This window comes from Oncorhynchus nerka, linkage group LG8 (genome assembly GCF_034236695.1).
Source record: "Oncorhynchus nerka isolate Pitt River linkage group LG8, Oner_Uvic_2.0, whole genome shotgun sequence".
Taxonomy (NCBI): Eukaryota; Metazoa; Chordata; class Actinopteri; order Salmoniformes; family Salmonidae; genus Oncorhynchus; species Oncorhynchus nerka.
The window spans coordinates 9283937-9308469 of NC_088403.1; the positions used below are offsets into that span (position 1 = coordinate 9283937).

The 24533-nt window shown below is 54.5% G+C and overlaps 2 protein-coding genes across 2 annotated transcripts in view; both read left to right on the forward strand.

Annotated features, from left to right (window-relative positions):
• LOC115120070 (myelin regulatory factor-like protein) overlaps positions 1-17367 on the forward strand; it is a 56812-nt gene extending 39445 nt beyond the window's left edge. Inside the window, exons 18-23 of the mRNA XM_065021312.1 lie at positions 4746-4793; positions 4883-4967; positions 5067-5141; positions 5768-5879; positions 6029-6103; positions 16738-17367. Coding sequence (XP_064877384.1) covers positions 4746-4793; positions 4883-4967; positions 5067-5141; positions 5768-5879; positions 6029-6103; positions 16738-16824 — 482 coding nt within the window. The 3' untranslated portion in view covers positions 16825-17367. The remainder of the gene's footprint in view (positions 1-4745; positions 4794-4882; positions 4968-5066; positions 5142-5767; positions 5880-6028; positions 6104-16737) is intronic.
• A 3564-nt stretch (positions 17368-20931) lies between these two features.
• On the forward strand, positions 20932-21793 carry LOC135573027 (proline-rich protein 2-like). The gene is made up of 2 exons (XM_065022087.1): positions 20932-20959; positions 21024-21793. The coding sequence occupies exons 1-2, from the start codon at positions 20932-20934 to the stop codon at positions 21791-21793; spliced, it is 798 nt and encodes a 265-aa protein (XP_064878159.1).
• The last annotated feature ends 2740 nt before the right edge of the window (positions 21794-24533 follow it).

The window sequence follows — 24533 nt, forward strand, 5'->3', positions numbered from 1 at the left end:
ACCTGGCCCTCTCTAGCAGGTGAGCTGTCTACTCCCTGTATCTCCCACTACCTGGCCCTCTCTAGCAGGTGAGCTGTCTACTCCTGTATCTACCACTACCTGGCCCTCTCTAGCAGGTGAGCTGTCTACTCCTGTATCCCCACTACCTGGCCCTCTCTAGCAGGTGAGCTGTCTACTCCCTGTATCCCCACTACCTGGCCCTCCTCTAGCAGGTGAGCTGTCTACTCCCTGTATACCCCACTACCTGGCCCTCTCTAGCAGGTGAGCTGTCTACTCCCTGTATCCCCACTACCTGGCCCTCTCTAGCAGGTGAGCTGTCTACTCCTGTATCCCCACTACCTGGCCCTCTCTAGCAGGTGAGCTGTCTACTCCCTGTCTCTATGAGCTGTCTACTCCTGTATCTCCCACTACCTGGCCCTCTCTAGGTGAGCAGGTGAGCTGTCTACTCCCTGTATACCCCACTACCTGGCCCTCTCTAGCAGGTGAGCTGTCTACTCCCTGTATCTACCACTACCTGGCCCTCTCTAGCAGGTGAGCTGTCTACTCCTGTATACCCCACTACCTGGCCCTCTCTAGCAGGTGAGCTGTCTACTCCCTGTATCCCCACTACCTGGCCCTCTCTAGCAGGTGAGCTGTCTACTCCCTGTATACTCCCACTACCTGGCCCTCTCTAGCAGGTGAGCTGTCTACTCCCTGTATCCCCACTACCTGGCCCTCTCTAGCAGGTGAGCTGTCTACTCCCTGTATACCCCACTACCTGGCCCTCTCTAGCAGGTGAGCTGTCTACTCCCTGTATACCCCACTACCTGGCCCTCTCTAGCAGGTGAGCTGTCTACTCCTGTATACCCCACTACCTGGCCCTCTCTAGCAGGTGAGCTGTCTACTCCTGTATACCCCACTACCTGGCCCTCTCTAGCAGGTGAGCTGTCTACTCCTGTATACCCCACTACCTGGCCCTCTCTAGCAGGTGAGCTGTCTACTCCCTGTATCCCCACTACCTGGCCCTCTCTAGCAGGTGAGCTGTCTACTCCTGTATACTACCTGGCCCTCTCTAGCACTGTCTACCTGGCCACTACCTGGCCTCTCTAGCAGGTGAGCTGTCTACTCCTGTATACCCCACTACCTGGCCCTCTCTAGCAGGTGAGCTGTCTACTCCCTGTATACCCCACTACCTGGCCCTCTCTAGCAGGTGAGCTGTCTACTCCCTGTATACCCCACTACCTGGCCCTCTCTAGCAGGTGAGCTGTCTACTCCCTGTATACCCCACTACCTGGCCCTCTCTAGCAGGTGAGCTGTCTACTCCCTGTATACCCCACTACCTGGCCCTCTCTAGCAGGTGAGCTGTCTACTCCCTGTATACCCCACTACCTGGCCCTCTCTAGCAGGTGAGCTGTCTACTCCCTGTATCTCCCACTACCTGGCCCTCTCTAGCAGGTGAGCTGTCTACTCCCTGTATACCCCACTACCTGGCCCTCTCTAGCAGGTGAGCTGTCTACTCCCTGTATACCCCACTACCTGGCCCTCTCTAGCAGGTGAGCTGTCTACTCCCTGTATCTACCACTACCTGGCCCTCTCTAGCAGGTGAGCTGTCTACTCCCTGTATACCCCACTACCTGGCCCTCTCTAGCAGGTGAGCTGTCTACTCCCTGTATCTACCACTACCTGGCCCTCTCTAGCAGGTGAGCTGTCTACTCCCTGTATCTCCCACTACCTGGCCTCTCTAGCAGGTGAGCTGTCTACTCCCTGTATACCCCACTACCTGGCCCTCTCTAGCAGGTGAGCTGTCTACTCCCTGTATCTACCACTACCTGGCCCTCTCTAGCAGGTGAGCTGTCTACTCCCTGTATACCCCACTACCTGGCCCTCTCTAGCAGGTGAGCTGTCTACTCCCTGTATACCCCACTACCTGGCCCTCTCTAGCAGGTGAGCTGTCTACTCCCTGTATCTACCACTACCTGGCCCTCTCTAGCAGGTGAGCTGTCTACTCCCTGTATACCCCACTACCTGGCCCTCTCTAGCAGGTGAGCTGTCTACTCCCTGTATCTACCACTACCTGGCCCTCTCTAACAGGTGAGCTGTCTACTCCCTGTATCCCCACTACCTGGCCCTCTCTAGCAGGTGAGCTGTCTACTCCCTGTATACCCCACTACCTGGCCCTCTCTAGCAGGTGAGCTGTCTACTCCCTGTATCTCCCACTACCTGGCCCTCTCTAGCAGGTGAGCTGTCTACTCCCTGTATCTACCACTACCTGGCCCTCTCTAGCAGGTGAGCTGTCTACTCCCTGTATACCCCACTACCTGGCCCTCTCTAGCAGGTGAGCTGTCTACTCCCTGTATCTACCCCACTACCTGGCCCTCTCTAGCAGGTGAGCTGTCTACTCCTGTATCCCCACTACCTGGCCCTCTCTAGCAGGTGAGCTGTCTACTCCCTGTATACCCCACTACCTGGCCCTCTCTAACAGGTGAGCTGTCTACTCCCTGTATCTCCACTACCTGGCCCTCTCTAACAGGTGAGCTGTCTACTCCCTGTATCTACCACTACCTGGCCCTCTCTAGCAGGTGAGCTGTCTACTCCCTGTATCTACCACTACCTGGCCCTCTCTAGCAGGTGAGCTGTCTACTCCCTGTATCTACCACTACCTGGCCCTCTCTAGCAGGTGAGCTGTCTACTCCCTGTATCTCCCACTACCTGGCCCTCTCTAGCAGGTGAGCTGTCTACTCCCTGTATCTCCCACTACCTGGCCCTCTCTAGCAGGTGAGCTGTCTACTCCCTGTATCCCCACTACCTGGCCCTCTCTAGCAGGTGAGCTGTCTACTCCCTGTATACCCCACTACCTGGCCCTCTCTAGCAGGTGAGCTGTCTACTCCCTGTATACCCCACTACCTGGCCCTCTCTAGCAGGTGAGCTGTCTACTCCCTGTATACCCCACTACCTGGCCCTCTCTAGCAGGTGAGCTGTCTACTCCCTGTATACCCCACTACCTGGCCCTCTCTAGCAGGTGAGCTGTCTACTCCCTGTATCCCCACTACCTGGCCCTCTCTAGCAGGTGAGCTGTCTACTCCCTGTATCTCCCACTACCTGGCCCTCTCTAGCAGGTGAGCTGTCTACTCCCTGTATCTACCACTACCTGGCCCTCTCTAGCAGGTGAGCTGTCTACTCCCTGTATACCCCACTACCTGGCCCTCTCTAGCAGGTGAGCTGTCTACTCCCTGTATCTACCACTACCTGGCCCTCTCTAGCAGGTGAGCTGTCTACTCCCTGTATCTCCCACTACCTGGCCCTCTCTAGCAGGTGAGCTGTCTACTCCCTGTATCTACCACTACCTGGCCCTCTCTAGCAGGTGAGCTGTCTACTCCCTGTATCTCCCACTACCTGGCCCTCTCTAACAGGTGAGCTGTCTACTCCCTGTATACCCCACTACCTGGCCCTCTCTAGCAGGTGAGCTGTCTACTCCCTGTATACCCCACTACCTGGCCCTCTCTAGCAGGTGAGCTGTCTACTCCCTGTATACCCCACTACCTGGCCCTCTCTAGCAGGTGAGCTGTCTACTCCCTGTATACCCCACTACCTGGCCCTCTCTAGCAGGTGAGCTGTCTACTCCCTGTATCCCCACTACCTGGCCCTCTCTAGCAGGTGAGCTGTCTACTCCCTGTATCCACCACTACCTGGCCCTCTCTAACAGGTGAGCTGTCTACTCCCTGTATACCCCACTACCTGGCCCTCTCTAACAGGTGAGCTGTCTACTCCCTGTATACCCCACTACCTGGCCCTCTCTAACAGGTGAGCTGTCTACTCCCTGTATCTACCACTACCTGGCCCTCTCTAGCAGGTGAGCTGTCTACTCCCTGTATCTACCACTACCTGGCCCTCTCTAACAGGTGAGCTGTCTACTCCCTGTATACCCCACTACCTGACCCTCTCTAGCAGGTGTGCTGTCTACTCCCTGTATCTCCCACTACCTGGCCCTCTCTAACAGGTGAGCTGTCTACTCCCTGTATACCCCACTACCTGGCCCTCTCTAGCAGGTGAGCTGTCTACTCCCTGTATACCCCACTACCTGGCCCTCTCTAGCAGGTGAGCTGTCTACTCCCTGTATACCCCACTACCTGGCCCTCTCTAGCAGGTGAGCTGTCTACTCCCTGTATACCCCACTACCTGGCCCTCTCTAACAGGTGAGCTGTCTACTCCCTGTATCTCCCACTACCTGGCCCTCTCTAGCAGGTGAGCTGTCTACTCCCTGTATACCCCACTACCTGGCCCTCTCTAGCAGGTGAGCTGTCTACTCCCTGTATCTACCACTACCTGGCCCTCTCTAACAGGTGAGCTGTCTACTCCCTGTATACCCCACTACCTGGCCCTCTCTAGCAGGTGAGCTGTCTACTCCCTGTATCTCCCACTACCTGGCCCTCTCTAGCAGGTGAGCTGTCTACTCCCTGTATACCCCACTACCTGGCCCTCTCTAGCAGGTGAGCTGTCTACTCCCTGTATACCCCACTACCTGGCCCTCTCTAGCAGGTGAGCTGCCTACTCCCTGTATCTACCACTACCTGGCCCTCTCTAACAGGTGAGCTGGCTACTCCCTGTCTTCATTTACCAACAGCAATCACCACTATCTCTTTCTTCATGCTAGCTTATCTTGACGTAAAACCTACATGTTGCTGACCTTGAATGAGACTGTTGGCATTGTGCTGCTTGTGACATGCAGTAATCCCACTTCTCTTTTGGTTCCAATTCTGCCTTCTCAGATAAAGGGAAAGACAAATTCAATGAAGAAATCAAAGGTGCCGGAGATTGTAAGTCAAATTCTATCCAAATGTGTTATTTTCTGAGTTTATTTCTCAATACTTCAGAGTTTGACATCAGATTGTTGTTCTATTTTCAGGGACAAACACAACAATAAAGTCTTTTTTCATCAAAGAAAACGAACAGATCATTGACTCTCGGTACTGTGAGAGGGGAAGCTGCGGGTATGTAATTCAGTCAGTTTGAACTCATTTAATAGATTTAGATTCAGACTGCCAAACCGATGGTATACTTCATCTCTATGTTGATCTGTTTCCATTCAGGTCAGGAAACTACTCCTTCCAAATCCCTATCAGCAAGTTCGTCCCCACCAACATGCGTGTCACTGTCCAGATGAAGTGAGTGACCAGGGACATGAGACATCTCTTGTCTCCACTTTGTTTTCCACTTGAATAATTCAATAGGACTTGTCTTCCCACTGTGGTGGTGACAGGTTGGTATTGACTGTGGACTCTGGAAAGAGCAGGGGATAGTTTCTAAGAGGTTGTTTTACCTCCGGGGCTGATGATGGTCTGAATCCTCCCAGACATTCAGAGTCCATGCAGGGGGGGGGGGGACTAGCGGGAGCTTGTGAGTCTAAGGGCTCCATTTAAGCCGTAGTGCAGTAGGGTGCGATTTGGAATTTAAAGGCAATGTTTCCGGGCGGAGACTGCAGTCACGTAGTTGTTGCGTATGTCGTCTCAATGGGAAATGACCTTTAAATGTCAATCACACTATACTACCGCAGACCTTCAGCGCTACGGATTGAATCGAGACTTGAAGCTTTGTCTGAATCAGACAGTGTGGCAGGACTTCCTGTTCTGTATGAGGAGATGAAGGCCTCTAAGACAGAGCTGCATAAGGCACATTCTCTCATTGTTGTTCACACTAATTACAAATGGTCACAGAGCACTTGGCACTTACACTGTGGGTTTGTTGTAAGTACCGTAAATGACCACTAGGTGTCTCCTCTCCTCTGACGCAGTACTACAGAGCTGCTGGTTGTTCACCTGTGTCATAATGATGAGATGTTTAAATGCTCTGCCTTGATGGACCACGATCAAACCAGCGAAGAATACAATTTCATGAATACACAGGTATGGCATCCACAGACAACACTATACTGTGGTTGCTCTCTGTTTGATCATTGCAAACTCTCTGGTCTTTGTATGATAAAAGTGAACAAAGAAAGTAAGAAAGAAAGAGAGTATAAAGGTTGAAAGTGTTTTTCTCTTGTTCTCTCCAGGGCTATGTCCATGAATGGCCTCTGCCAGTGTCTCGATTCTACAGGAGCTCCTACCACTTCCGCTCAGCAGTGGCTGTAAGAACTAAAAGATTTCTCCAATGTGTCCTTTCCTAAAATATCAATGTCAAACGACACTGTCCAGGTAGCCTCACAACTACTACGTGTTGTATGTTGTGGGGAGAAAACGACCCGATCTAATGCTCTCGTCTCCCCGTAATGCTCTCGTCTCCCCGTAATGCTCTCGTCTCCCCGTAATGCTCTCGTCTCCCCGTAATGCTCTCGTCTCCCCGTAATGCTCTCGTCTCCCGTAACGCTCTCGTCTCCCGTAATGCTCTCCTCCCGGTAATGCTCCCTCCCGTTATGCTCTCTCCCGTCTCCCGTCTCCCAATGCTCCCTCCCGTAGCTCCCCGTCTCCCAGTAATGCTCTCGTCTCCCGTAATGCTCTCGTCTCCCCGTAATGCTCTCGTCTCCCCGTAATGCTCTCGTCTCCCAGTAATGCTCTCGTCTCCCAGTAATGCTCTCGTCTCCCGTAATGCTCTCCCGTAGTCTCCCATTTAATGCTCTCGTCTCCCAGTTCTCCCGTAATGCTCCTCTCCCGTAATGCTCTAATCTCTCATCGTAATGCTCTCGTCTCCCCCAGTAATGCTCTCGTCTCCCTCCCCGTAATGCTCTCGTCTGCCTCGTCTCAATGCTCTCGTCTCCCCGTAATGCTCTCGTCTCCCGTAATGCTCTAATGCCTCCCTCCCACTGTAATGCTCTCGTCTCCCAGTAATGCTCTCGTCTCCCCCATGTGCTCTCGTCTCCCGTAATGCTCTCTCCCCTCTCTCGTCTCCCCGTAATGCTCTCGTCTCCCGTAATGCTCTCGTCTCCCCTAATGCTCTCGTCTCCCAGTAATGCTCTAATGTCTCCCCGTAATGCTCTCGTCTCCCGTAATGCTCTAGTCTCCCAGTAATGCTCTCGTCTCCCAGTAATGCTCTCGTCTCCCGTAATGCTCTCGTCTCCCGTAATGCTCTCGTCTCCCTCGTAATGCTCTCGTCTCCCCGTAATGCTCTCGTCTCCCCGTAATGCTCTCGTCTCCCCTCCCATAATGCTCTCGTCTCCCGTATGCTCTCGTCTCCCCGTAATGCTCTCGTCTCCCGTCTCCCGTGCAATCCCGTAATGCTCTATCTCCCGTAATGCTCTCGTCTCCCCGTAATGCTCTCGTCTCCCCGTAATGCTCTCGTCTCCCCGTAATGCTCTCGTCTCCCGTAATGCTCTCGTCTCCCGTAATGCTCTCGTCTCCCCCGTAATGCTCCTCCCGTGTGTCTCGTCTCCCGTAATGCTCTCGTCTCCCGTAATGCTCTCGTCTCCCCGTAATGCTCTCTCTCCTGTCTCCCCGTAATGCTCTCGTCTCCCCGTAATGCTCTCGTCTCCCAGTAATGCTCTCGTCTCCCCGTAATGCTCTCGTCTCCCCGTAATCTCCGTCTCCCCGTAATGCTCTCGTCTCCCATCGTAATGCTCTCGTCTCCCCGTAATGCTCTGGTCTCCCGTAATGCTCTCGTCTCCCGTCTCCCATGCTCTCGTCTCCCGTAATGCTCTGTCTCCCCGTAATGCTCTAATGTCTCCCCCAGTAATGCTCTCGTCTCCCAGTAATGCTCTCGTCTCCCCGTAATGCTCTCGTCTCCCCGTAATGCTCTCGTCTCCCCGTAATGCTCTCGTCTCCCCCGTAATAATGCTCTCGTCTCCCCGTAATGCTCTCGTCTCCCTGTAATGCTCTCGTCTCCCGTAATGCTCTCGTCTCCCCGTAATGCTCGTCTCCCGTCTCTCCCGGTAATGCTCTACTCTCGTCTCCCGTAATGCTCTCCCCGTCTCCCCGTAATCTCTCTCGTCTCCCTCCCAATGCTCTCGTCTCCCGTAATGCGTCTCCCCGTAATGCTCTCGTCCCCGTGCTCCCCATAATGCCACTCCCCCCGTAATGCTCTCGTCTCCCTCGTAATGCTCTCGTCTCCCCGTCTCCCGTATGCTCTCGCCTCCCAGTAATGCTCTCGTCTCCCGTAATGCTCTCGTCTCCCCGTAATGCTCTCGTCTCCCTCCCAGTATCTCCCCGTAATGCTCTCGTCTCTCATCGTCTCGTCTCTCGTCTCCCTGTAATGCTCCTCTCGTCTCCCGTAATGCTCTCGTCTCCCCGTAATGCGCTCCTCCCGTAATGCTCTCGTCTCCCGTAATGCTCTCGTCTCCCCGTAATGCTCTCGTCTCCCCGTAATGCTCTCGTCTCCCGTAATGCTCTCGTCTCCCGTAATGCTCTCGTCTCCCAGTAATGCTCTCGTCTCCCCGTAATGCTCTCGTCTCCCGTGCTCTCGTCTCCCCGTAATGCTCGTCTCCCGTAATGCTCTCGTCTCCCCCCGTAATGCCTCTCTCCCCGCCTCCCCCGTAATGCTCTCGTCTCCCCGTCTCCCTCAATGCTCTCGTCTCCCCGTAATGCTCTCGTCTCCCGTAATGCTCTCGTCTCCCGTAATGCTCAACGTAATCCCCCCGTAATGCTCTCGTCTCCCCGTAATGCTCTCGTCTCCCGTAATGCTCTCGTCTCCCCGTAATGTAATCCCGTAATGCTCTCGTCTCCCCGTGCTCTCGTCTGCTCCCATGTCGTCTCCCGTAATGCTCTCGTCTCCCCGTAATGCTCTCGTCTCCCCCGTAATGCTCTCGTCTCCCGTAATGCTCTCGTCTCCCTCCCAGTAATGCTCTCGTCTCCCGTGTGCTCTCGTCTCCTCCCGTAATGCTCTCCTCCCGTAATGCTCTCGTCTCCCCGTAATGCTCTCGTCTCCCGTCTCTCGTCTCCCGTAATGCTCTCGTCTCCCATGTAATGCTCCCCGTAATGCGTCTCCCGTAATGCTCTCAGTCTCCTCCCGTAATGCTCTCGTCTCCCCGTAATGCTCTCGTCTCCCGTAATGCTCTCGTCTCCCGTAATGCTCTCTCCTCCCGTAATGCTCTCGTCTCCCCGTAATGCTCTCGTCTCCCCGTCTCTCGTCTCCCGTAATGCTCTCGTCTCATCGTCTCTCTCGTCTCCCGTAATGCTCTCGTCTCCCCCGTGTGCTCTCGTCTCCCCGTAATGCCCTCGTCCCATGTCCCTCGTCTCCCCGTAATGCTCTCGTCTCCCCCCGTAATGCTCTCGTCTCCCCGTAATGCTCTCGTCTCCCCGTAATGCGCTCTCGTCTCCCCGTAATGCTCTCGTCTCCCCGTAATGCTCTCGTCTCCCCGTAATGCTCTCGTCTCCCCGTAATGCTCCCCGTAATGCTCTCGTCTCCCCGTAATGCTCTCGTCTCCCCGTAATGCTCTCGTCTCCCCGTAATGCTCTCGCCTCCCCGTAAGGCTCTCGCCTCCCCGTAATGCTCTCGTCTCATCGTAATGCTCTCCCATCGTAATGCTCTCGTCTCATCGTAATGCTCTCGTCTCCCGTAATGCTCTCGTCTCCCCCCCGTAATGCTCTCGTCTCCCGTAATGCTCTCGTCTCCCGTAATGCTCTCCCCTCTCGTCTCCCCGTAATGCTCGTCTCCCGTAATGCTCTCGTCTCCCGTAATGCTCTCGTCTCCCCGTAATGCTCTCGTCTCCCCGTCTCCTCCCGTAATGCTCTCGTCTCCCGTAATGCTCTCTCCCGTAATGCTCTCGTCTCCCGTAATGCTCTCGTCTCCCGTAATGCGCTCGTCTCCCCGTCGCAACGCTCTCGTCTCCGCAATGCTCTCGTCTCCCCGTAATGCTCTCGTAATGCTCTCGTCTCCCGTAATGCTCTCGTCTCCCGTAATGCTCTCGTCTCCCGTAATGCTCTCGTCTCCCCCGTAATGCTCTCGCCTCCCCGTAATGCTCTCGTCTCCCCGTAATGCTCTCGTCCTCCCGTAATGCTCTCGTCTCCCCGTAATGCTCTCGTCTCCCGTAATGCTCTCGTCTCCCCGTAATGCTCTCGTCTCCCCGTAATGCTCTCGTCTCCCCGTAATGCTCTCGTCTCCCCGTAATGCTCTCGTCTCCCCGTAATGCTCTCGTCTCCCGTAATGCTCTCGTCTCCCCGTAATGCTCTCGTCTCCCCGTAATGCTCTCGTCTCCCGTAATGCTCTCGCCTCCCCGTGCTCTCGTCTCCCCGTAATGCTCTCGTCTCCCGTAATGCTCCCCCCGTAATGCTCGTCTCCCAATGCTCTCGTCCCCTGTAATGCGTCTCCCGTAATGCTCTCGTCTCCCCGTAATGCTCTCGTCTCCCCGTAATGCTCTCGTCTCCCCGTAATGCTCTCGTCTCCCCGTAATGCTCTCGTCTCCCCGTAATGCTCTCGTCTCCCCGTAATGCTCTCGTCTCCCCGTAATGCTCTCGTCTCCCCGTAATGCTCTCGTCTCCCCGTAATGCTCTCGTCTCCCCGTAATGCTCTCGTCTCCCGTAATGCTCCCCGTCTCCCCGTCTCCCGTAATGCTCTCGTCTCCCCGTAATGCTCTCGTCTCCCGTAATGCTCTCGTCTCCCGTAATGCTCTCGTCTCCCGTAATGCTCTCGTCTCCCCGTAATGCTCTCGCCTCCCGTAATGCTCTCGTCTCCCGTAATGCTCTCGTCTCCCGTAATGCTCTCGTCTCCCCGTAATGCTCTCGTCTCCCCGTAATGCTCTCGTCTCCCCGTAATGCTCTCGTCTCCCGTAATGCTCCCGTAATGCCTCCCCGTCTCCCCGTCGCTCTCCTCCCCGTAATGCTCTCGTCTCCCCGTAATGCTCTCGTCTCCCGTAATGCTCTCGTCCCCCCGTAATGCTCTCGTCTCCCCGTGCTCTCGTCTCCCCGTAATGCCTCCCCCGTAATGCTCTCGTCTCATCGTCTCCCCGTAATGCTCTCGTCTCCCCGTCGTCTCCCCGTAATGCTCTCGTCTCCCGTAATGCTCTCGTCTCTCGCCTCCCGTAATGCTCTCGTCTCCCGTAATGCTCTCGTCTCCCGTAATGCTCTCGTCTCCCCCCGTGTAATGCTCTCGTCTCCCGTAATGCTCTCGTCTCCCGTAATGCTCTCGTCTCCCCGTAATGCTCTCGTCTCCCGTGTGCTCTCGTCTCCCCGTAATGCTCTCGTCTCCCCCGTCCCTCGTCTCCCTCCCGTAATGCTCTCGTCTCCCCGTAATGCTCTCGTCTCCCCCCGTAATGCTCTCGTCTCCCGTAATGCTCTCGTCTCCCGTAATGCTCTCGTCTCCCGTAATGCTCTCGTCTCCCGTAATGCTCTCGTCTCCCCGTAATGCTCTCGTCTCCCGTAATGCTCTCGTCTCCCCGTAATGCTCTCGTCTCCCCGTAATGCTCCCCTCCCGTAATGCGTCTCCCGTCTCCCCCGTAATGCTCTCGTCTCCCCGTAATGCTCTCGTCTCCCCGTAATGCTCTCGTCCTCCCGTCTCCCAATCGTCTCCCGTAATGCTCTCGTCTCCCGTAATGCTCTCGTCTCCCGTAATGCTCTCGCCTCCCGTAATGCTCTCGTCTCCCCTCCCGTAATGCTCTCGTCTCCCGTAATGCTCTCGCCTCCCCGTAATGCTCTCGCCTCCCCCACGTAATGCTCTCGCCCCTCCCGTAATGCTCTCGTCTCCCGTAATGCTCTCGCCTCCCCGTAATGCTCTCGCCTCCCCGTAATGCTCTCGTCTCCGTAATGCTCTCCTCCCCTCGTCTCCCCGTAATGCTCTCGTCTCCCCGTAATGCTCTCGCCTCCCCGTAATGCTCTCTCGTCTCTCGTAATGCTCCCCGTAATGCTCTCGTCTCCCGTGCTCTCCCCGTAATGCCTCCTCCCCGTAATGCTCTCGTCTCCCCGTAATGCTCTCGTCTCCCGTAATCTCCCGTAATGCTCTCGCCTCCCCCCGTAATGCTCTCGCCTCCCCGTAATGCTCTCGTCTCCCCGTCTCTCTCCCGTAATGCTCTCGTCTCCCCGTAATGCTCTCGTCTCCCCGTAATGCTCTCGTCTCCCGTAATGCTCTCGTCTCCCGTAATGCTCTCGTCTCCCCGTAATGCTCTCGTCTCCCGTAATGCTCTCGTCTCCCGTAATGCTCTCGTCTCCCGTAATGCTCTCGTCTCCCCGTCTCCCGTAATGCTCTCGTCTCCCGTAATGCTCTCGTCTCCCGTAATGCTCTCGTCTCCCCGTAATGCTCTCGCCTCCCGTAATGCTCTCGTCTCCCCCCGTAATGCTCTCCCGTCTCCCCGTAATGCTCTCGTCTCCCCGTAATGCTCTCGCCCGTGAATCTCGTCTCCCCGTAATGCTCTCGTCTCCCGTAATGCTCCCGTAATGCTCCCCGTAATGCTCTCGTCTCCCGTAATGCTCTCGTCTCCCCGTAATGCTCTCGTCTCCCCCGTAATGCTCTCGTCTCCCCGTAATGCTCTCGTCTCCCCGTAATGCTCCCCGTCGTCTCCCCGTAATGCTCTCGTCTCCCGTAATGCTCTCGTCTCCCCCGTAATGCTCTCGCCTCCCAATGCTCTCGTCTCCCGCTCTCTCCCGTAATGCTCTCGTCTCCCCGTAATGCTCTCGTCTCCCGTAATGCTCTCGTCTCCCTCCCGTCTCCCGTAATGCTCTCGTCTCCCGTCTCCCGTGTAATGCTCTCGTCTCCCGTAATGCTCTCTCCCCGTCTCCCCCGTAATGCTCTCGTCTCCCGTAATCCTCGCTCTCGTCTCCCCGTCTCCCCCCCGTAATGCTCTCGTCTCCCCGTAATGCTCTCGTCTCCCCGTAATGCTCTCGTCTCCCCTCCCGTAATGCTCCTCTCAATGTCTCCCAATGCTCTCGTCTCCCCGTAATGCTCTCGTCTCCCGTAATGCTCTCCCCCGTAATGCTCTCGTCTCCCCGTAATGCTCTCGCCTCCCGTCTCCCGTATGCTCTCGTCTCCCGTAATGCTCTCGCCTCCCGTAATGCTCGTCTCCCCGTAATGCTCCCGTCTCCCGTAATGCTCTCCCGTAATCCCCTCCCGCTCTCGTCTCCCGTAATGCTCTCGTCTCCCGTAATGCTCTCGTCTCCCCGTAATGCTCTCGTCTCCCCTCCCCGTAATGCTCTCGTCTCCCGTAATGCTCTCGTCTCCCCGTAATGCTCTCGTCTCCCCGTAATGCTCTCGTCTCCCCGTAATGCTCTCCCCCGTAATGCTCTCGTCTCCCCGTAATGCTCTCGTCTCCCCGTAATGCTCGTCTCCCTCTCGTCTCCCGTAATGCTCTCGTCTCCCGTAATGCTCTCGTCTCCCGTAATGCTCTCGCGTCTCCCCCCGTAATGCTCGCGTCTCCCCGTAATGCTCTCGCCTCCCGTCTCTCCCGTGCTCTCTCCCGTAATGTCTCCCGTAATGCTCTCGTCTCCCTCGTCCCGTAATGCTCTCGTCTCCCCGTAATGCTCTCGCTCCCAATCTCCCGTAATGCTCTCTCCCGTAATGCTCGCCTCCCGTCTCCCGTAATGCTCTCGCCTCCCCGTAATGCTCTCGCCTCCCGTAATGCCTCGCGTCTCCCGTAATGCTCTCGTCTCCCGGCGTCTCCCAATGCTCTCGTCTCCCCGTAATGCTCTCGTCTCCCCGTAATGCTCTCGTCTCCCCGTAATGCTCTCGCCTCCCCGTAATGCTCTCGCCTCCCCGTAATGCTCTCGCCTCCCCGTAATGCTCTCGTCTCCCCGTAATGCTCTCGTCTCCCCGTCTCTCGCTCCCGTAATGCTCTCGTCTCCCCGTAATGCTCTCGCCTCCCCCGTAATGCCTCCCCATGCGCTCGCCTCCCGCCTCTCCCGTAATGCTCTCGTCTCCCCGTAATGCTCTCGTCTCCCGTGCTGCTCCCAGTAATGCTCTCTCCCCGTAATGCTCTCGCCTCCCTCGTCTCCCCGTAATGCTCTCGCCTCCCCGTCTCCCGTATGCTCTCGTCTCCCCGTAATGCTCTCGTCTCCCGTAATGCTCTCGTCTCCCGTAATGCTCTCGTCTCCCCCTCGTAATGCTCGCCTCCCCTCGTCTCCCGTAATGCTCTCGTCTCTCCCGTAATGCTCTCGCCTCCCCGTAATGCTCTCGTCTCCCGTAATGCTCTCGCCTCCCCGTAATGCTCTCGTCCTCCCGTCTCCTCCCGTAATGCTCTCGTCTCCCCGTAATGCTCTCGTCTCCCGTAATGCTCTCGTCTCCCCGTAATGCTCTCGTCTCCCCGTAATGCTCTCGCCTCCCCGTAATGCTCTCGTCTCCCGTAATGCTCTCCCCCGTAATGCTCTCGTCTCCCGTAATGCTCTCGTCTCCCGTAATGCTCTCGTCTCCCGTAATGCTCTCGTCTCCCGTAATGCTCTCGTCTCCCCGTAATGCTCTCGTCTCCCCCGTAATGCTCTCGTCTCCCGTAATGCTCTCGCCTCCCGTAATGCTCTCGCCTCCCCGTAATGCTCTCGCCTCCCCGTAATGCTCTCGCTCCCGTAATGCTCTCGTCTCCCGTAATGCTCTCGTCTCCCGTAATGCTCCCGCTCTCTCCCGTAATGCTCTCGCTCCCGTAATGCTCTCGCCTCCCCGTAATGCCTCTCGTCTCCCCGTAATGCTCTCGCCTCCCGTAATGCTCTCGTCTCCCGTAATGCTCTCGCTCCCCGTAATGCTCTCGTCTCCCGTAATGCTCTCGTCTCCCCTCCCCCGTAATGCTCTCCCGTACCTCCTCCCCGTAATGCTCTCTCCCCGTAATGCTCTCCCTCCCGTAATGCTCTCGTCTCCCGTAATGCTCTCGTCTCCCGTAATGCTCGTCTCCCGTAATGCTCCTCCCGTAATGCTCTCGTCTCCCGTAATGCTCTCTCCCGTATGCCTCTCCCGTAATGCTCTCTCCCGTCCCTCCCCGTAATGCTCTCGTCTCCCCTCTCGTAATGCTCTCGTCTCCCCGTAATGCTCTCGTCTCCCCGTAATGCTCTCGTCTCCCCGTAATGCTCTCGTCTCCCCGTAATGCTCTCGTCTCCCGTCTCGTCTCCCGTAACGCTCTATGCTCTCGTCTCCCGTAATGCTCTCGTCTCCCGTAATGCTCCTCCCCGTAATGCTCTCGTCTCCCCCGTAATGCTCTCGTCTCCCGTAATGCTCTCGTCTCCCCGTAATGCTCTCGCCTCTCCCTCCCGTAATGCTCTCGTCTCCCGTAATGCTCTCGCTCCCCGTAATGCTCCTCCCGTAATGCTCTCGCCTCCCCGTAATGCTCTCGCCTCCCCGTAATGCTCTCCTCCCCGTAATGCTCTCGCCTCCCTCCCGTAATGCTCTCGCCTCCCCCGTAATGCTCTCGCCTCCCCCCGTAATGCTCTCGCCTCCCCGTAATGCTCTCGTCTCTCCCGTAATGCTCTCGCCTCCCCGTAATGCTCTCGTCTCATCGTAATGCTCTCGTCTCCCGTAATGCTCTCGCCTCCCGTAATGCTCTCGCCTCCCGTAATGCTCTCGCCTCCCCCCGTAATGCTCTCGCCTCCCGTAATGCTCGTCTCCCCGCCTCCCCGTAATGCTCTCGTCTCCCGTAATGCTCTCGTCTCCCCCCGTAATGCTCGTCTCCCGTAATGCTCTCGTCTCCCCGTAATGCTCTCGTCTCCCGTAATGCTCGTCTCCCGTAATGCTCTCCCAATGCTCCCCGTAATGCCCGTCTCCCGTGCTCTCGTCTCCCCCTCCCGTAATGCTCTCGTCTCCCTCCCGTAATGCTCTCGTCTCTCCCGTAATGCTCTTGTCTCCCGTAATGCTCGTCTCCCGTCTCCCCCCGTAATGCTCTCGTCTCCCCGTAATGCTCTCGTCTCCCGTAATGCTCTCGTCTCCCCTCCCCGTAATGCTCGCCTCCCCGTAATGCTCTCGTCTCCCGTAATGCTCTCGCTCCCGTCGTCTCCCCGTAATGCTCTCGTCTCACCGTAATGCTCTCGTCTCACCGTAATGCACTCGTCTCACCGTAATGCTCTCGTCTCACACTGGTATTGGAAACTGAACAAGAGTTCACAACTGTCACTGTAGGCCACCCAGAGATGTTATTTAATGTTGTAACAGACTTTGACTACACCCTGTCATTGTCATGGTTTAATAGTCTTTGCCAGATGTCCTATTCTTACGATATCACACAGTTAAATGTATGTGTGGTTGATTTGAGGATTTGTTTCCGACCAAAGCAAACTGTAAATCTTCATCATCTCAGAGAGGAAGAGGGAAAGCGAGGTTTTACTCTGCTCAAAATCTGCCCACAAAGTGAGGAATTTTTGTATGAGGGTCAATGAGAGAGTGTTGACTTTGGTCAACAAAAAATGTAATTCATATTTTGCTACGTGAGGCTTGTTTGATCAAATAGAAGTTTCGTAATTGTTAGGTGGTTAAACGGATATAAGCGAACGCACGTGGCATTTCGGCAACTTTGAAACCCCGACTTTATACCGGATTTGTGACTGTTGTCATAGGGATAGATGGAGAACTCAACATGGCTTAAGCCCATTTTAGCATGGGTATTGCCACATCGTCCACCATTTTTAAGTAGTCAACTGGGTGGGGATTCCTACGAGATGGAAGCAATCTCACAATGAAGAAGAATAAAATTGACTACTTTAAAATGGAGATGCTGCCCATGCTGGCACAGAAGCTAAAATGGCACAGATACAAAGATGAGAACTCTATATCTAAGGCCTGTTGTGCACACGCCTATCTACCCTGTCATTGGCTAGAATGGTTCCACCTGATCTCGCCTCCTCACGCTTGCCTTCCATCTTTGAGGACTTGTACAGTATCTCCACTGTTAGAGGCATCACTTGTCAATGTAATAGACAATCTTGGTCTATCTCCATCCAGGGCCAGGCAGACTGCAATACCGACCGTGGCTTCGTGGGGGCGCTGTTCACAGACTACCACTTCAACTTCTACCGGAGGTGTGAGTGAGGAAGAAGACCTCATACTGTAGTTCCTCTGGCAGGCCAGCCAGTGTCCTATGACGTGTCGATGCTTCTCTTCGTGATGTCTGGCAACCCTAATAATTCATCCACTTTGTATTGTTTTTCTATGAAATGTCCTGATTGGTGATGAGATCGTTGTATATAATCTCTTTTACAAGGACTGTAATAAGAGAATATTTATTGAGACAGAATTACAGTAGATTCACTTTGCCTTGTGACAGTTCTTGCACTATGTGAAAAGAGATTGAATTGGAACAGACCTGAACAGGATCATTTTGTTTTCAGTGGAATGTAAATGCAGTATAACAGGTTATTGATTGTTCATTAAACTATACATTGATCATGTCACACTGTTGGAACACAGGAGGACAGGATGAGTCACAAAGTAAAATAGTACTTATATCTCATGTAGGTAGCTATTACATTTATTTCAGAAAGTAATTGTGTTGAATTCTGTGTTACTGCATCATTTCCTAGTAATTACCAGGTAAATACCATTGGAAACTGTAAAATAAAGTACTGAATTCTCTGTTCTGAAGCAGCTACTTCCATCCAGGGTCAACTTTATCATTCAGACGCAAATTTAGAATGATGTCAGTTGCCTACAAATCACACCACCGCCAACACAACTTTTAAACCAACGGCTACAAGGGATTCTAACCAATGTATCCCTGTCGCCTCTCCTCTATTCTAACCAATAGAGATGTCTCCTCTCCTCTATTCTAACCAATGTCTCCCTGTCTCCTCTCCTTTATTCTAACCAATAGATATGTCTCTCTGTGTCCTCCCCTCTATTCTAACCAATAGAGATGTCTCCTGTCCTCTATTCTAACCAATAGAAATGTCTCCTTCTCCTATATTCTGGCCAATGGAAATGTCTCCTCTCCTCTCTATTCTAACCAATGTAGATGTCTCCTCCATTCTAACCAATAGAAATGTCTCCTTCTCCTCTCCTCTATTCTGGCCAATGGACATATCTCCTCTCCTCTCTATTCTAACCAATAGACATGTCTCCTCTCCTCTCTATTCTAACCAATAGACATGTCTCCTCTCCTCTATTCTGGCCAATAGAAATGTCTCCTCTCCTCTCTATTCTAACCAATAGAGATGTCTCCTCTATTCTAACCAATAGAGATGTCTCCTTCTACTCTCCTCTTTAAACCTTTGACATCATCCACACACCATGAGAGAGGGATTGGAGGAATCTGGAATAGAAAGTAACACACACACACACACACACACACACACACACACACACACACACACACACACACACACTAGAATGTAAAGCACACAACCAACGGCCCATAATCCGGCCTGACATCCGTATAAATCATTCACATTTTAATTAATCTGAAATCCATTCCAACAGGAGACAAGAGATATCTTTGTGCAGCCTATGACTTATATGAGTGCAGTGTGTATGTGTCTGTCTGATGGAGGGGTAATGGAGGAAGAGATGGGGGTAGAGGAAGAGATGGGGGTGGAGGGAGAGATGGGGGATGGAGGGAGAGATGGGGGTGGAGGGAGATGGGGGATGGAGGGAGAGATGGGGGATGGAGGGAGAGATGAGGAATAAATGGGGGATGGAGGGAGAGATGAGGAATAAATGGGGGATGGAGGGAGAGATGGGGGGGGATGGAGGGAGAGATGGGGGTGGGGGATGGAGGGAGAGATGGGGTGGAGGGAAGATGGGGGTGGAGGGGGATGGAGGGAAAAGTGATGGAGGAAGAGATGGGGATTTTTTTTTTTTTTTTTTTTAATTTGACCTTTATTTAACCAGGCAAGTCAGTTAAGAACAAATTCTTATTTTCAATGACGGCCTGGGAACAGTGGGTTAACTGCCTGTTCAGGGCAGAACGACAGATTTGTACCTTGTACCTTGTCAGCTCGGGGTTTGAACTCGCAACCTTCTGGTTACTAGTCCAACGCTCTAACCACTAGGCTACCCTGCCGGGATGGATGGGGTGGAGGGAGAGATGGGGGGTGGAGGGAGAGATGGGGGGGTGGAGGGAGAGATGGGGGTGGAGGAAGAGATGGGGGTGGAGGGAGAGATGGGGGTGGAGGGAGAGATGGAGAGGGAGAGATGGGGGTGGAGGGAGAGATGGAGGGAGAGATGGGGGGTGGAGGGAGAGATGGGGGGATGGAGGGAGAGATGGGGGTGGAGGGAGAGATGGGGGGTGGAGGAAGAGATGAGGGAAAAGTGGGGGATGGAGGGAGAGATGAGGAATAAATGGGGAGAGAGGGATGGATGGGAGAATGGATTGGAGGGGGTGAGGGGGACAGAGGGAGGGATGGAGGATGGGATGGAGGGAGGGATAGATGGGGAGATGGGAGGGAGGATAGATCGGGATAGTGGGATGGAGGAAGAAATGGGAGATGGATTGATGGAGGAAGAAATGGGAGATGGAGGGATGACGGATGGAGGGATGGAATGGGGAGATGGGGGGATGGAGGGAGGGCTAGATATGGGGATGGAGGGAGGGATGGTGGAGGAGATGGGGGATGAGGGAGAGAAGTTGGTTGGAGGAAGAAATGGGAGATGGGGGGATGGATGAGGGACAGAGGGGTTGGAGGGATAGAATGTGGAGATGGGGGACGAGGGAGAGAAGTGGGATGGAGGAAGAAATGAGGGAAGGAGGGATGGATGGAGGGAGGGTGAGATGGGGGAATGGAGGGAGAAGTGGGGGTTGGGGAGAGAGATGAGGGAGAGATGGGGATGGAGGGATAGATGGGGGATGGAGGGAGAAGTGGGGGATGGGGAGAGAGATGAGGAGAGATGGGGATGGAGAGATAGATGGGGGATGGAGGGAGAGAAGTGGGATGGAGGAAGAAATGAGAGATGGATTGATGGAGGAAGAAATGGGAGATGGAGGGTTGAGGGATAGATGTGGGGATGGAGGGAGGGATGGATGAGGGACAGAGGGGGGTTGGAGGGATAGAATGGGGAGATGGAGGGAGGGAGAGAGAGATGGGGGACGAGGGAGAGAAGTGAGATGGAGGAAGAAATGAGGGATGGAGGGATAGATGGGGATGGAGAGATGGATTGATGGAGGAAGAAATGAGAGATGGAGGGATGGATTGATGGAGGAAGAAATGAGAGATGGATTGATGGAGGAAGAAATGAGGGATGGAGGGATGGATGGAGGGAGAGATGGGGAAATGGAGGGAGAGATGAGGGTTATGGAGGAATAGATGGGGGATGGAGGGAGAAGTGGGGGAGAGATAGGATTGAGGGATAGATGGGGATGGAGGGAGAAGTGGGGAGAGATAGGATTGAGGGATAGATGGGGGATGGAGGGAGAAATGGGGGAGAGATAGGATTGAGGGATAGATGGGGGATGGAGGGAGAAATGGGGGAATAGATGGGAGATGGAGGGAGAGAAGTGGGATGGAGGGAGGGATGGAGGACGGGGGGGGGATAGATGGGGAGATGGGAAGGATAGAGGGAGAGATGGGGGATAGAGGGAGAGATGAGGATGGGGGGGAGGGATGGGGGGAATAGATGGGAGATGGAGGGAGAGAAGTAGGATGGAGAAAGAAATGGGGGAGTGGGGGATGGAGGGATAGATGGGAGATGGGGGTGGAGGGAGAGAGATTGGGGATGGATGGAAGGAGAGATAGATGGGGGATGGAGGGAGAGATGAGGGACGGAGGGGGTGAAGGGATAGATGGGGAGATGGGAGGGATGGAGGAATAGATGGGTGATGGGGGAATAGATGGGAAATGAGGGAGAGAAGTGGGATGGAGGAAGAAATGGGGGATGGAGGGATAGATGGGGAATGGAGTGGGAGATGGAGGGAGGGATAGAGGGAGAGATGGGGGATGAAGGGATGGGGGTGGAGTGAGAGATGGAGGGATGGGGGGTGGAGTGAGAGATGGGGGGTGGAGTGAGAGATGGAGGGATGGGGGTGGAGTGAGAGATGGAGGGATGGGGGTGGAGTGAGAGATGGGGGGATGGGGGAATAGATTGGGGATGGAGGGAGAAATGGGGGTGATGGATGGAGGGAGAGAGAGGGGGAGAGGGAGGGATAGGGGGGTTGAGGGATAAATGGGGGATGGAGGGAGAAAAGTTGGTTGGAGTGTATTAGAGATGTTAGAACAAACGATAAGTGGACGCTGTAGGTCTGAATGAATTAGCTGTGTGTTACGGAGAATGATGCTCCCAATATTATCCTGATCAAGCACAGGACCCCACCGTCACAGGACCCCACTGTCACAGGACCCCACCGCCACAGGACCCCACCGCCACAGGACCCCACCGTCACAGGATCCCACCGTCACAGGACCCCACCGTCACAGGACCCCACAGGACCCCACCGTCACAGGATCCCACCGTCACAGGATCCCACGGTCACAGGACCCCACCGTCACAGGACCCCACAGGACCCCACCGTCACAGGACCCCACCGTCACAGGACCAGACCGTCACAGGACCCCACCGTCACAGGACCCCACCGTCACAGGACCCCACCGTCACAGGATCCCACCGTCACAGGATCCCACAGGACCCCACGGTCACAGGACCCCACGGTCACAGGACCCCACAGGACCCCACCGTCACAGGACCCCACAGGACCCCACCGTCACAGGACCCCACCGTCACAGGACCAGACCGTCACAGGACCCCACCGTCACAGGACCCCACAAGACCCCACCGTCACAGGACCAGACCGTCACAGGACCCCACCGTCACAGGACCTCACAGGACCACACTGTCACAGGACCCCACTGTCACAGGACCCCACTGTCACAGGACCAGACCGTCACAGGACCCCACCGTCACAGGACCCCACAGGACCCCACAGGACCAGACCGTCACAGGACCCCACCGTCACAGGACCACACAGGACCCCACAGGACCAGACCGTCACAGGACCCCACAGCACCCCACCGTCACAGGACCCCACAGGACCCCACAGGACCCCACCGTCACTCATTTAGTCATCAACTAATTCCTTCATTAAAACTAAAGAACAAAATATCCGTCAACAGACATGACGTGGTCCTTACAACCAGAAACACAGAGGAACACGTTGACACACCACCCATCTGTGTGTGTTTTATGACTTATTCAAGCGTAACCCAAGCAGCACTCTGAAAGACTAATTAGGTGGCAGTAGACGGCGTGGAGAATGACGGCTGGAAGAGTCAGAAGACACATCCTTCTGCTCTACCTGGAGGGATGGGAGAAACTGGAGAAGATTCTGCTGCATTATTGACGAACAGTGAAGACACTGGTTAGCCAGGCGGTGAGGAGTAGCTTGTGGCTGACAGGGGTGGAGGCAGAGAGAGTAGACTAGGCTGGGACAGGGGGTGGAGGCAGAGAGAGTAGACTAGGCTGGGACAGGGGGTGGAGGCAGAGAGAGTAGACTAGGCTGGGACAGGGGGTGGAGGCAGAGAGGGTAGACTAGGCTGGGACAGGGGGTGTAGTCAGAGAGAGTAGACTAGGCTGTGGCTGACAGGGGTGGAGGCAGAGAGGGTAGACTAGGCTGGGACAGGGGTGGAGGCAGAGAGGGTAGACTAGGCTGGGACAGGGGGTGTAGGCAGAGAGGGTAGACTAGGCTGTGGCTGACAGGGGTGGAGGCAGAGAGAGGCAGAGAGGGTAGACTAGGCTGGGACAGGGGTGGAGGCAGAGAGAGTAGACTAGGCTGTGGCTGACAGGGGTGGAGGCAGAGAGAGGCAGAGAGGGTAGACTAGGCTGGGACAGGGGGTGAGGAGTAGGCTGTGGCTGACAGGGGTGGAGGCAGAGAGAGTCCGAGAGGGTAGACTAGGCTGTGGCTGACAGGGGTGGAGGCAGAGAGAGGCAGAGAGGGTAGACTGGGCTGTGGCTGACAGGGGTGGAGGCAGAGAGTGTCAGAGAGGGTAGACTAGGCTGTGGCTGACGGGTGGAGGCAGAGAGAGGCAGAGAGGGTAGACTAGGCTGTGGCTGACAGGGGTGGAGGCAGAGAGAGGCAGAGAGGGTAGACTAGGCTGTGGCTGACAGGGGTGGATGCAGAGAGAGGCAGAGAGGGTAGACTAGGCTGTGGCTGACAGGGGTGGAGGCAGAGAGGGTAGACTAGGCTGTGGCTGACAGGGGTGGAGGCAGAGAGAGGCAGAGAGGGTAGACTAGGCTGTGGCTGACAGGGGTGGAGGCAGAGAGAGGCAGAGAGGGTAGACTAGGCTGTGGCTGACAGGGGTGGAGGCAGAGAGGGTAGACTAGGCTGGGACAAGGGGTGGGGGGGGACAGAGGCACACAGCCCAGACCACACACCAGCAGCATTCCCACAAGCCTCTGCAACAGAGATGGACGTAAAGGTGAGTTACTACCACAGAAAACATTTTATAAATATCTGCATGTAGAATGTATTATTTATTTGTACACAGAGGCTCTGTAGAAAGTATTGATTCAGTTACTTTTAATGTGTTCATCTCTGTCTACAATGTAAGCACTAAAGCACAAATAGCCTGTTTAATCACTGGGTGAACATAATGCATGTTATAGGTATGTACGTGTTAGTTGGGGTACACAGCCTGCTAACACTTGAGTATTAATAACATTCGCGTGATGCCAAATCGATGAAAGATGTATTGCAAATTATGTTTAGACATTTTCATCGAATTTGTGTGCATAGGCTACTTGGATTTATTTATTTTAATAGAAGAGAGAACTTCAGAAGAGAAAGGAACTCTACACTGAGTGGACAAACATTAAGAACACCTTCGTACTAATCCTCTCCACCCCCCTATTGCCCTCAGAACAGCCTCAATTCATCAGGTCATGGACTCTACAAGGTGATGAAAGCGTTCCACTGGGATGCTGGTCCATGTTGACTCCAGTGCTTCTATTGTCCTCAGAACAGCCTCAATTCATCAGGTCATGGACTCTACAAGGTGTTGAAAGCGTTCCACAGGGATGCTGGTCCATGTTGACCCCAGTGCTTCCCACAGTTGTGTCAAGTTGTCTGGATGTTCTTTGGGTGGTGGACCATTCTTCATACACAGGAAACTGTTGAGGGTGAAAAACCCAGCAACGTTGTAGTTCTTAACACAAACCGGTGAGCCTGGCACCTTCGTGGCTCCCGAGTGGGGCAGCGGTCTAAGGCACTGCATCTCAGTGCAAGAGGCGTCACTACAGTCGCTGGTTCGAATCCAGGTTGTATCACAACCGGCCGTGATTGGGACTCCCATAGGGTGGCGCACAATTGGCCGGTGGAGGTCGTCATTGTAAATAATAATTTGTTCTTAATTAACTGACTTACCTAGTTAAGTAAAGGTTCAATACTACCAGGTTCAAAGACACTTCAATATTCTGTCTTGGCTGTTCACCCTCTGACACAAACACAATCCACGTCTCAACTGTCTCAAGGCTGAGAACTCCTCCTTTAACCTGTCTCCTCCCCTTCATCTTTAACCTGTCTCCTCCCCTTCATCTTTAACCTGTCTCCTCCCCTTCATCTTTAACCTGTCTCCTTCATCTTTAACCTGTCTCCTCCCCTTCATCTTTAACCTGTCTCCTCCCCTTCATCTTTAACCTGTCTCCTCCCCTTCATCTTTAACCTGTCTCCTCCCCTTCATCTTTAACCTGTCTCCTCCCCTTCATCTCTAACCTGTCTCCTCCCCTTCATCTTTAACCTGTCTCCTCCCCTTCATCTTTAACCTGTCTCCTCCCCTTCATCTTTAACCTGTCTCCTCCCCTTCATCTTTAACCTGTCT

What these genes read in the sequence shown, in the direction of transcription:
- LOC135573027 (XM_065022087.1), top strand. Translation starts at nt 20,932, where the DNA reads ATGTTAGAACAAACGATAAGTGGACGCT. An exon ending in ACAAACGATAAGTGGACGCT is followed by an intron (nt 20,960 to 21,023) that starts GTAGGTCTGAAT and finishes ATCCTGATCAAG; the next exon opens with CACAGGACCCCACCGTCACA.